The following is an 11812-nucleotide window of genomic DNA, read 5'->3' on the forward strand; positions in this document are numbered from 1 at the left end:
GTATATGTTTGACATTTGTCCAATTAATTAAACTCATTTTGTGTTTCTAGGTGACTCCTGAGCGGCGTTTGGAGGATAATTATATCGTCTTGTTAACAAAGCGAAGGTCGATGACACGAGTCAACACCAACACAGCCGATAAATCAGCTACGAGTTCGGGGCTTTAAATGCGAGCCGACGTTCTAAATGAAGAAGAAAAAAACATGGCGGCACTTCGGAGTCGAGGCCTTCGCCGCTCGTCTTTGACCGCATGAACGCGACCTTCCACCGACGGCCGCCGCCATGACGGACAACGCCAGCTCCAGAGTGGACACGCCGACCAACATCTCCCTGAGCTCCAGCATCTCCGAGTCTCTGGAGTACAAGACGGTGTCGGTGTTCCTGGTCCTGCTGGTCTGCTGCATGGGCATCGTGGGGAACATCATGGTGGTCCTGGTGGTCCTGACCACGCGCCACATGAGGACGCCCACCAACTGCTACCTGGTGAGCCTGGCCATCGCCGACCTGACGGTTCTGGTGGCGGCCGGGCTGCCCAACATCTCCGACAGCCTCACCGGAACCTGGAACTTTGGACACGCCGGCTGCCTGGGGATCACGTACCTGCAGTACCTGGGCATCAACGTGTCGTCCTGCTCCATCACCGCCTTCACCGTCGAGAGGTACCGCTATTACTATTGGAACTCTGTTTTGTTGGAGAATGTTCTTCTAGCTAGCAGAGAACGTTCCCACAACATTGGCTAAGCTACAAGTTCTGATGTTTTAAAGTTTCAGTCCAATGTTTAAAGAACGTATTAAAGGTCGTCCTCATTTCTAGCGATGTTCCTATGAGGTTAGAAAACTTTTAGCTGCAGCATTCAGAGGATGTTGGGAGAACGTTGTCAGGAACCCAGAGTTTGCTCCATTAAAACAAAGGAGTAACGTTCTAAAACCAACATCCAAAAATGTTTTACAGATGTTATCGAGGCTTCCGGTGATTGTTGATAAATGTTCCAATAATGTTACATTATAAAGATGATCCTACAACGTTCTAAGGACGTTTTCGGGATGTTGCTGAGGGAGCACAATGCAGAACGTCCTCCATAAAACATTCTTACAACGTTCCATGATAACAAAGGACAAATGTTCTCAAGCTAGCATTCAAAAAATATTCTCCAGATGTTTCATATGATGTTCATAAAATGTTCTTAGAATTTTTGAAAAGGTTCCTGCAAGAACATTTAGGAAATGTTGTTGAGGAGCACAGTATAGAACATTATTCTGCAAATTAAATTCTCAATAATAACAAAGTAGGGATGTTCTTAATGCAACATTTAGCAAACATTCTGAAGATGTTTAGGAGATGTGTCTGAGGGAACGCATTATCGCACGTTCTTGTGCAAAACTTTCTCACAATGTTCCACAACAACAACAAAGGAAGAATGTTCTCAAACGAACCTTCCAAAAATGTTTTCCTGATGTTGTTTAGTCCTTCGATGATAGAGCGTTTTATCTATATAGAACTTTTTATAAAGTTCCTGCAATGTGGCACATCAACAAATATTTTAATGCTGTTGATGTTCTGTAAATGTTTTAGGGATGTTACTGAGGAACACATTGTAGAACATTTTTCTATAAAACAGTTCCCAGATTTATCATTAAAGACGGATGTTCTCAATGCAGCATTTAGAAGCTGTTTTCAAATGAGATGACAAAAGGTTCTTTATACGACGTTCCTTTACTGCAACATATAAACAAAAGTTGGAACAATTTGCCTGCAATGTTTTGAGAATGTTGCAGAGGGAACACATTCTTCTTCTATAAAACATTCTCACAATGTTCTGTGATAACAAAGGAGGAACATTCTTAACATTTCTGCTGTGTGATTTATTGAAGGCGGAACATTTCTCCTTTTTGTTTGAACGTTCTTCTATGAATCCTGCTGCACAGGTTTCCAGGATGTGAAGGGTTCAGTATGAATAAGCGATGAAACTCTGCGCTAATTATGGCTCCTCACATTCCTCACGTATGGAATCCGTCCGTCGTTCTTGTCTCACGAAGAGCCGCATTAATATTCCGACCTCTGCGTGCTCTTTCAGCTTTCGTGCCGCCTGCATGCATGAGTAATGAACGCCACGGCTGCATATTAGAGTCTGAGCATTGTGTTGACCTCTGAGTGATATCTGCTTAATTAAAATCTTAAAATTCGCCGCCCGTCTGACCCGTACGTTCCCTCCGTGTGCAGGTACATCGCTATCTGCCATCCCATGAAGGCTCAGACGGTCTGCACGGTGTCGCGGGCCAAACGGATCATCACCGGCGTTTGGATCTTCACCTGCGTCTACTGCATGCTGTGGTTCTTCCTGGTGGACATCCAGGTGGGTTTTATTCCACATTGACTGAAGCCACTGATGGAACAGAAATATTTTATGTAAATTTAAACATTTTTTTAAATTTAAAAACATTCGTTAAGGTTTTCTGATAGTTGACTGGGGTCAGAAAATAACCTTTAAGTGAGACTTCAGGGAACATAGCCTGAAGGTTTTCTAAAGGTTCTCTTGGGGTTTTTATTAAATAACCTTTGGTGAACGTTCCCTGAATGTTCTCTTGAAGTTTCATTAAGTAACCTCACCAATCTTTCCCGACTGTCATTTTAGAAGTTTTCAGGCAACCTTCATGGAGCATTCCCTCAAGGTTCCCTGAGGGTTCTCTTGAGTTTTACTAAAAAACCTCAAGTGAAGCCTCAGGGTAAGTTCCCTGATGGTTCCCTGATATTTCTCTGGAGGCTTTACAAAGTAAGTTTACAGGAATGTTCTGCCAAGGTTTCATGAAGGTTCCCTTAAGGTTGTCTTCAGGTTTCACAAAATGACCTTCAGTGACACTTCAGGGAACTTACCATGAAGGTTCCATGGTGGTTCCCTAAAGGTCCTCTGGAGGATTCACAAAATAACCTTTAGAGAACCTTCCATTAATGTGTCGTGACAGGTTTCATGAAGGATTTCTTGAGGCGTCACAAAATAAATCTTGAGAAATGTTCCCAAAAAGTTCCCTGAAATATCTTATTAGTTTTAACAAAACAACATTCAGGCAACATTCCTTTTGGGTTTCACGAAGGTTCTCTGAAGTTCTATTGAGGTTTTACACCATGACGTATAGTGAAACTTCAGGGAACTTACACTTAAGGTTCTCTTAAGGCTTTATGAAATAATCCTCAGGGAAACTTCAGGAAATGTTCCCTGAAGGTTGCCTGTTGGTACCCTTAAGGTTTCCCAAGACAACCTTCGGGGTACATTCCCTGAAGGTTTCCTCAATGTTCTCTTGAGGTTTCACAAATCGGTCTTCAGTAAAATGTCAGGGAATGTTTCCTGAAGGTTCTCGTGAAGTTTTATAAATGTACCATCAGAGAACGTTCCCTGAAGGTTGCCTATTGGTGCCCTTAAGTTTTTCCAAGACAGCCTTCGGGGGTTGTTCCCTGAAGGTTTCTTGAAGGTTCTCGTGAGGTTTTACAAAATAGTCTTCAGTAAAACGTCAGGGAATGCTTCCTGAAGGTTCTGTTGAGGTTTCACAAATTGGCCATCAGAGAACATTCCCTGAAGGTTCCCTGAAGGTTCTTGTTAGCAGGGTTCAGCAGGTAAATGCAGCTAACCAGCAGTGACTGCATGGACTCAATAACCTTCAGGAGACGTTTTTTCTTGCTCAGGTTTTGAGACATGAAGACTGACAGCAGACGTAACGACAGCGCAGGTTGTTTAGTGTCTCGTATTTCTATCTGTTCATGTCTTCACACGACGCTCAGCCGTCACCGTGTTCCAGCAGCAACGTGAGTCATGAACGTTTGTGATTTCAAGGAGCTGCTCTGTACAAACGCAGGTTAAATTGCAGGAACGAGAGGAGCTTTTAAAGAGCTCTGTTCCATCCCTGTGAGTGGGGTTATTATGTGGGAACATCATTAGATGCCGCCGCCCGGTTATTACCGCCGTCGTGTCTGTGCAGGTCGGCGAGGACGGACACCAGCAGTGCGGCTACAGAGTGAAGCGAGAGCTCTACCTGCCCATCTACCTCATCGACTTCGCCATCTTCTACGTCATCCCGCTGCTGCTCGCCATCGTGCTGTACGGCCTCATCGCACGAGTACTCTACCTCAGGTACCGACGGGCAGAAACACAAACCGCAGTCGTGGGGTTTCAAACACATTTACCAGGAGGGCGGCCGGATAATAACCTCAGCTGATGGGTTTGGAGCTTCAGAACCAGGATTTCTCCGTCTCCATATTAATGTCTGCAACGCCCCTCCAAGGAAACATTACACACAAGATGAACGACATTAATAACCGACACCTTTTTATTTGTTCTGCTCTAATTATTCATCCCAAAGCCGTCCTGGTAACACAGCAGGTTGTTAAGACCCTCTAGATCAGACTCCTGTGTAGATGAACAGAGAGAGTGTTGACCTAACATGAAAAGTTTGGTGACTTTAAGGTTTAAAATATATATTTTCCAGACAGTCTACACAAACAAACACTGTCAGCTGGAGATGTCCTCATCGTAAGTTAAATATCGGGATCAAGGCATCTTTTAGCTGATTGATATCGAACCTTAACTTGATCCTTTGCTGTAAAGGGAGCGGGCATTTTGTGGCAGGATGCTGGGATGCATATTTCAGACTTTTAAGAAATGCATTTAGCTGTTTAACAGGCCTTTCAAAGCCACCAGCAGGTTTTGGGCTCTAGAGGATTAACACTAACGTTCCTGCAAACGTTTTCTTTCACGTTCACCAACTTCCAAATGTAAATGAATCACTTAATTTGTTTTTATCCCATCGACACACAGTCATGTAGCTTCGTATGTTCAGTCTCTTTATCTGAGACGTTAAATACCGACGAAACAAGACAGTTGGTTCAAATAAAAACAGGCAGCGAACGCATTTTAAGCTTAAATCACCTGCTGGGTCCACGTTAGAAGGATTTTAAGTGATCGCCTCCAGTGTCAACCAAAGAGACGTCCTGTTAGTTGTTGGACTGATTGAGGAGATTGGAGACTGAATCCAGTAAATTCTTGTATTCCTAAAAACCAAACATTTGATATCAGACTTTCAGCTCTAACATGAAGCCTTATTGGTGGTTTCTATTTAAAGGTCCAACAGTCCGATGAGGCTGAAACCTCCCAGCGTGTTAAATTAATTAAGGAATCAATGCGATCGTTGGCTTCCCGCTGCTCTAACCGTGCTGTCGCTGTCTTGCAGCCCGCTGCCCAACCAGCCGGACGGCGGCGCCACCACGCTGCGCCGGAGCTGCCGCGAGCCGCCCGAGGCCGCCAAAGGAGGCCGGCAGGGTCGGCCGAAGAGCGCCGCGTCCTCCAGGAAGCAGGTCGGAGCTCCTTCACCTCCTTCTCCCCACATTAACCTCGTCTGCGCCTCTTTTCACGCCGGCTCATCTGCGCGCTGATTGCCGGCCGATAGCTTCGGTCACATCTGACCTCGGCGTCGCCTTCTGGGAAAACAAGGCCACGAGTGGCTGTGAGCGGCCCGGTGATGATATTCTTGTTTGCCGGCTGTAATCACGGCTCTAATGGCTTCTCCTCCTCCGGCCGAGCAGCCGAAGAGGCTCCAGATTGCAGGTTTTTCTCTGCAGAGCTGATTCGTCTCTCAGATGTAAAACACATTCGTCCTCTCAGGTCTTGAGAGCAGCGACCTCGTCGATTCAAACCCGTAGTGTGCTCGCTTGGTTTGTTCTTTAAAGATGTTTGAGAAGCTGCAGCAGAGACCCGTTAATTTATCTTCAGACCTGCAGTAAATTGGCACTTTTGAGGCAAAATAAAGATTAAACGTGTTGATCCCTGACGTGTTTCAGCAGCCAGATAAAAACGAAGCAGAATAAACAACAAGACAGGAACAAAACAGTAGATTAAACATATTGATAAAGACTGTTTACACATTTCACATGTACAGATTTAGATGTGGCACCATGGAGACAACGGTGGTGGTGTAGAAATGATTATAAAAAGGTAGAAAGTTCACTTGTTTTGCACTTGAGAAGTTTGGAGACGTTTTTCTTATACATCAAATACCTTAAACTTATAAAAAATGACCTCAAAACCTTTCAAAAATGACAGAATTTGCCCAAAATAACTTAGAATTTGTCCATAATGATTAATAAAATGTCCAAAAACATCCCAGAATTTGTCCAAAATGCACCAGAAACAGTCTAAAATGCCTCTAACGTACCCAAATTTGCCTCTAAACCTTATAAAATGACTCATAATTTGCCCAAAATGACATCAATCCAACCTTTCCAGTGACTATTATGGGATGTATCATCAAACTGCAGCAGTCTAATGCCCATAACATAGAGTCACAGAAACAATCATTGGTACCCTGGATGTGTTTCGGTTTCAGTTTGGCCAAAATTACTCCAAAAAACACGTCCAATGTCCTACAATTTGTCCAAAATACCTTAAACTTGTACAAATGGCTCAAAACCTTTCAAAAATGAAAGAATTTGCCTAAAATTACTTTAAATTTGTCCAGAATGATTAAAAAATTGTCCACAATTTGTCCAAAATGAGCCAAAAATCATCTAAAACACCCCAAATTTGTCAAGAATGATTAAACCTCTGGGTAAACATTGGAGGCTCCTATCATCATGTGTGATGGTGGTTGGTCAGAACAAGTTCTAGACAATGGAAGGATCTTTGTTTCTCTCAAAGATTCTTCTTTGAGAGCAACTTCTAGACGTCTGTGAACCTTCCATCGACCTTCACAGTGGTTCTGATCTTCGGTTCGTGGAGGTTCTCCACCTACAAACGTCCTCGTGTCCTCCTCCAGACTGAGCCGATCCTAATCTGGCTTCAAGGTTCTTCATGTCGGAGCAGCAGATTTGCATAATGTGATTTAGGCTGAAGTGCTCTGAGTGCCGCTCACTTCTTCAACAGACTCTCCACGTTTGATCGTCCGGATCCATCTGATGGGAGCCGATAAACTCGTGTTCGCAGATTAGTGCGGCTGGAGTCTAATCTCTGCCGGTTCCTGTGATCTGGTCCAGCGTTTGGCCTCGAGGCGAGCTGAGCTGAACCTCCTCCGTCAGCACAGAACACAACATTTGTTTGTAGCATCGTAATCACGGCGGGATGCAGAGCGGAGACGCCACCCCGACGCCGTGACTCGTTATCGGATTAGGAGGCTCTCCGCCCGCCTCCTTCGTGTTCAATTAAACGCTTTGTTGTGCACAGATCTGCTGCGTCTTTATCTACCTGTCACCGGATCAGCGCTCCAGGACCCGCGGCCTTATCGCTAATAGCATTTAGCTGTGAAGAGAGTGATACCTGGGATCCACCTGCAGCTCCAACAGCTTTTATTTTTTACTTTTTATTTCTTTGCTACTGCTGCTGCTGCTGCGCTCCGGCCAGGCGGGTGAAGGCGTGGAGCTTTATTGGAGCCCCGATAAGACTAATCACCGGAGTCCAACGGGCCCTCCACCTGCGCCACCACGGTTCAGAAATGTCTGAGCCGTTGCCATGGCGACCGGGTGGTGCTGATGCGGGAGGGGAGGCGGGTGTGGACGGATGGAGGGATGCTGGACGCACAAAGAGGCATCCTTCATCCTCCTCTGCAGCACTTTAAGCTGGACGTCTGTGATGTTCATGTTTCTACTTTTTTATCGTCTTTGATCTTTGTTCTGGTTCTCGTAGTGACTCTGGGCTCTTTGTTCTATGATGGTGCCGATCCAAAGAGCTGCTGAAGTGCCTTCCACTGCTGTTGACAACGACAATAAGCATCGTTTCTATTCTATCTAGTGTTAAATTAGCAGATTTAAATAACAGTGTTGATTATAAAACACCTTAAAGGTAACATAAAACATAAAATACCCCCAAAAATAGTCACAGTGTGAAGGTAAGAGTTTGTGTGTCTTTTTCTTTACGGTTAAAAATTCAAAATGCTAAAATCTTTCTTTGTTTTAACCTAACAGCGACTCACTTTTCGGTACATCTTCCAAAGGTTATCCTCCTCAGTCGGACCTGGAAACAGTTTGAATCGCTTCAACGCTGCTCATAAAATATGAAACTAAAAAAGTCGTGTTGACGAAGTTTCTGTGAGTTTATGGATCATTTGTCCTCAAAGCCTTAAAACAAACCTAAGACATGAAATAACTGGAAAACATTCAAAATACTCCAATAAAATATCGTCTTTTGCTTTTTCCAGATCTGCAGCTGCACAATGACAACGTGCTGTTCACCATTTATTTTATTCATATTTAACCCTCTGGACAGCAGAAACCCAGAAGATTCAAAAAGCATGTTATCGTTATTCTGCTTACTTTTTCTAAATCACTAAAATGACACCATTTACCATCAGAAACTCTAAAAACTGATTTAAATATAGTGAAACTATCATTTTACTGTCACACACTGTAAAAGAAAACTTTACTATTAAAGTTTTCACCTTTTAAAATTTTTTTTTTTTTACAGTTAATGTGTGAATTAATAGTTTTGTTTTTCCCGCCTGTGATTTTACAATTTATCATGTGTAATTTAACAAAACAAGAAAAATCTGTGAAATAACAGTTTAGAAAAATAGTATAGTTCAGTACTTAATGTACAAACAGTACATTTTTTAATATCTGTAAAATATGGATCTTTTTGTAAATACAGTTAAAAAAATAAAAAAATAATTGGTTCAATTGTTTTAAAAGAAGAATTCATATTTCTAAAAGTACAGGATTATAATGGGGATGTTATTTACAATATTGTTCCTTTTTTTGCAGTTTATGTGTTAACTAATTTTTTTCTGTGATTTAAAATCTTTAATTGGAGAAACAGAAAAAAAAATCTGTAAAATCACAATCACAAGTTTTCTGCCATGTTCGAGTCCTTAATATACATCTTTTTAGTTTATTTTATAGAACGTCAAATGTCTGTAAAATAATAGTTTCGCGTTTCTTACTATTTTTTTTTACTAGATGTTGTCTTGAGTTTAACAATTTTTCTTGTAAAAAATCAGCAAATATCTGTAAAATAGTGTTGCTGTTGTTTTTACCATTTTAAATATAGCAAAACAGAGTAATTTTACAGACAACATGTAAACTTCATCTTATTATCTTCTGTGATTTTACTACATATTTTCTGTAATTTAACAAAACAGGGAAAATCTGTAAAATATCGGAAAACTGTTAAAGAAGAGTGAGGGTAAAAAACAGTTTTTACGCCTTTTCCAATATGTTTGATACCATTTCCTTCATCCTGCTGGCTGGTCGGTCGACTCAGTCTGCACCTGTTCCTTCTCATCTGCTTCTTCTCTCCATTATTTCATTTTCGGTCTCTGCTTTGTTTTTCGCCTCTCAAACGACTCAATTAAGCGTTGCGCTCCAGTTAAGCGGCTCTCCGCTGCTCTCCACGCATTAATTAGCCGTGTCACACTCGCTCTAACACAATCTGGAGCCTGTTGACGCGTCGTCGGCTCGAATAATGACTCATATAATCACCAACAATCGCAGCAAATGATGATGAATCAGGGCGATGCATCCGAGGTTGGGCTCCGAGCTGCTCGCTGTTTGTTGATTGTTGAATCTCAGCGTGTTTGTCGACCAACGTTTGTCATGAATGGAATACAAAATACACAACACACACACAACATCTAGGAAGTGTTGTGCCCTGAATTTATCACATGCTACAGAATGTACTGATGAACCTCTGGACAACTGAACCAAAAGGAGAATACTGGACGTGGTTTTCAGTGAGGAAACAATAAGAGAGACTCATGTTTGATGAAAGTGTTGCATAAAGTGAACAAACAGTGTTTATGGTGAGTATAGACCGAGCAGTGAGTCCTATTTCATGTCTCTTATGATAAAAACTGTCCAAAAAAGGCTTCAAATGTCCAAAAAAAACACTAAAATAACAGAAAAAAGAAACTTACTTCAATGTTTTACATTTTCATAGACTGTATGTGAACAACAAGCTGCACAGCATTTTTTTTTTCAACAGTTTTAAATGTAATTTTTTTTTAGACAATTTGCTGTTATTTTACAGATTACTTTGGATATATTAAATCATTGCTATTTTTTGCAATGCGTTTCTATTTTCTTCTGTAGTTTTCTGTCTTTATCACAAAGAATCATGTGTTTAATTATGTAGACAATATCCATCCATCCATCTTCTCCCGCTTATCTGGAGTCGGGTCGCGGAGGCAGCAGCCTTAGCAAAGCCGCCCAGACTTCCCGATCTGCACACACCTCCTCCAGCTCTTCCGGGGGCACCCCTAGGCGTTCCCAGGCCAGCTGGGAGACATAATCCCTCCAGCGTGTCCTGGGTCTTCCCCGAGGTCTCCTCCCGGTGGGACGCGCCTGGAACACCTCCCCAGGGAGGCGTCCAGGAGGCATCCGGAAAAGATGCCCGAACCACCTCAACTGGCTCCTTTCGATGCGGAGGAGCAGCGGCTCTACTCCGAGCTCCTCCCGCATGACTGAGCTCCTCACCCTATCTCTAAGGGAGCGCCCGGCCACCCTGCAGAGGAAACTCATTTCGGCCGCTTGTATCCGCGATCTCGTTCTTTCGGTCATTACCCAGATCTCATGACCATAGGTGAGAGTAGGAACGTAGATTGACCAGTAAATCGAGAGCTTTGCTCCCTTGCTCAGCTCTCTCTTCACCACGATGGTCCGGTGGTAGACAATAGTTCTGCTTTTTGGCTGAATAATTCACAAAGTTCTGCTCGTTTTGCAGTGAACCACATAATAAATGAAACAGCAGAACTTGAGCTTTGAGATGATACCAGTGGTTTCTCTGTGTGAGGAAGATTTGTGAAGTAATCTGGTTTGGAATATACTGTATGGTCTGCATAAGGCATCGAAATGAGCATGAAAAATAAACAATGTGTAAATCTGGTGTGACTGTAGGTTTAATAGAGTTTTATTCACACAAACTTGTTATCAGCTGCTTTAACGTGGTTTGAACTGTTTCTTTGATCTTCGCTCCAGGTGACCAAGATGTTGGCCGTGGTGGTGATCCTGTTCGCTCTGCTCTGGATGCCCTACCGGACTCTGGTTCTGATCAACTCCTTCGTGTCCACTCCTTACCTGGACGCCTGGTTCCTGCTATTCTGTCGGATCTGCATCTACGCCAACAGCGCCATCAACCCAGTGATCTACAACGCCATGTCGCAGAAGTTCCGCTCGGCGTTCCGGGGCCTCTACCGCTGCCAGAGGCTGGAGGGGAACCAGAGGACGCTGTCGACCCTCCACACCGGCTTCGGCACCATCCGGGACGTCCGCTGCACCCAGAACAAAAGCAACGGAACCGAGGAAAAGGTGAAGAGAACCGTCCTGACACCCGCCACCGAGAGGAAGGAAAACGGAGACGGTCACCAGGAGATCAACGGAAAGAAAACTGATCATCCGGCTGAGAGCATCCCGGCGCCCGGTGAAGAAAAGGTGGATCGACCCAACGATACTACGGTGAATTTCGCAGACAGACTCGTAAGAAACGACCAACAGCAGGAAAGCGTGTGAATATTAACAAGTTGTGGAACAAGTATGAATTTGTAATTAGCACCGAAATCCAACGAAGGAAAACCGAAGACCTGCTTTGATGAAACGATAACTCACGCCTGTGGATACGTTGCTTCGTTGGCCACAAGATCTGGACGTTTCTTGGAGTTCTTGCACGTTTCATGTAAATAGATTTCTGCTTTTTTACGCTCCAACTATAAACAACAGACTGGATCTCCACTGCAGGAACCTTCGGGATGTTTCGGGGTGACTTAAGTCCGACTAACCGGATGTAGGACTCAGGTTTAATCCTGCTTTAGGTGTTTTCGTCCTTCCCTTTGAATATCGGCATGTCGC

General features: G+C 43.4%; 1 protein-coding gene across 1 annotated transcript; it reads left to right on the forward strand.

Annotated features, from left to right (window-relative positions):
- The first annotated feature begins 282 nt into the window (after window positions 1-282).
- On the forward strand, window positions 283-11476 carry trhr2 (thyrotropin releasing hormone receptor 2). The gene is made up of 5 exons (XM_008303206.1): window positions 283-659; window positions 2222-2354; window positions 3970-4121; window positions 5218-5341; window positions 10946-11476. The coding sequence occupies exons 1-5, from the start codon at window positions 283-285 to the stop codon at window positions 11474-11476; spliced, it is 1317 nt and encodes a 438-aa protein (XP_008301428.1).
- The last annotated feature ends 336 nt before the right edge of the window (window positions 11477-11812 follow it).

The sequence above is a fragment of the Stegastes partitus genome, unplaced genomic scaffold, assembly GCF_000690725.1.
Source record: "Stegastes partitus isolate 25-593 unplaced genomic scaffold, Stegastes_partitus-1.0.2 Scaffold1957, whole genome shotgun sequence".
In the NCBI taxonomy this organism is placed as follows: domain Eukaryota; kingdom Metazoa; phylum Chordata; class Actinopteri; family Pomacentridae; genus Stegastes; species Stegastes partitus.

Excerpts from the sequence above, each read along its gene's own strand:
- trhr2 (XM_008303206.1), top strand. The coding sequence starts at position 283 with ATGACGGACAACGCCAGCTCCAGAGTGGACACGCCGACCAACATCTCC. Across the intron at positions 660-2,221 it reads ACCGCCTTCACCGTCGAGAG|GTACATCGCTATCTGCCATC; the intron begins GTACCGCTATTA and ends CTCCGTGTGCAG. Across the intron at positions 4,122-5,217 it reads GCACGAGTACTCTACCTCAG|CCCGCTGCCCAACCAGCCGG; the intron begins GTACCGACGGGC and ends GCTGTCTTGCAG.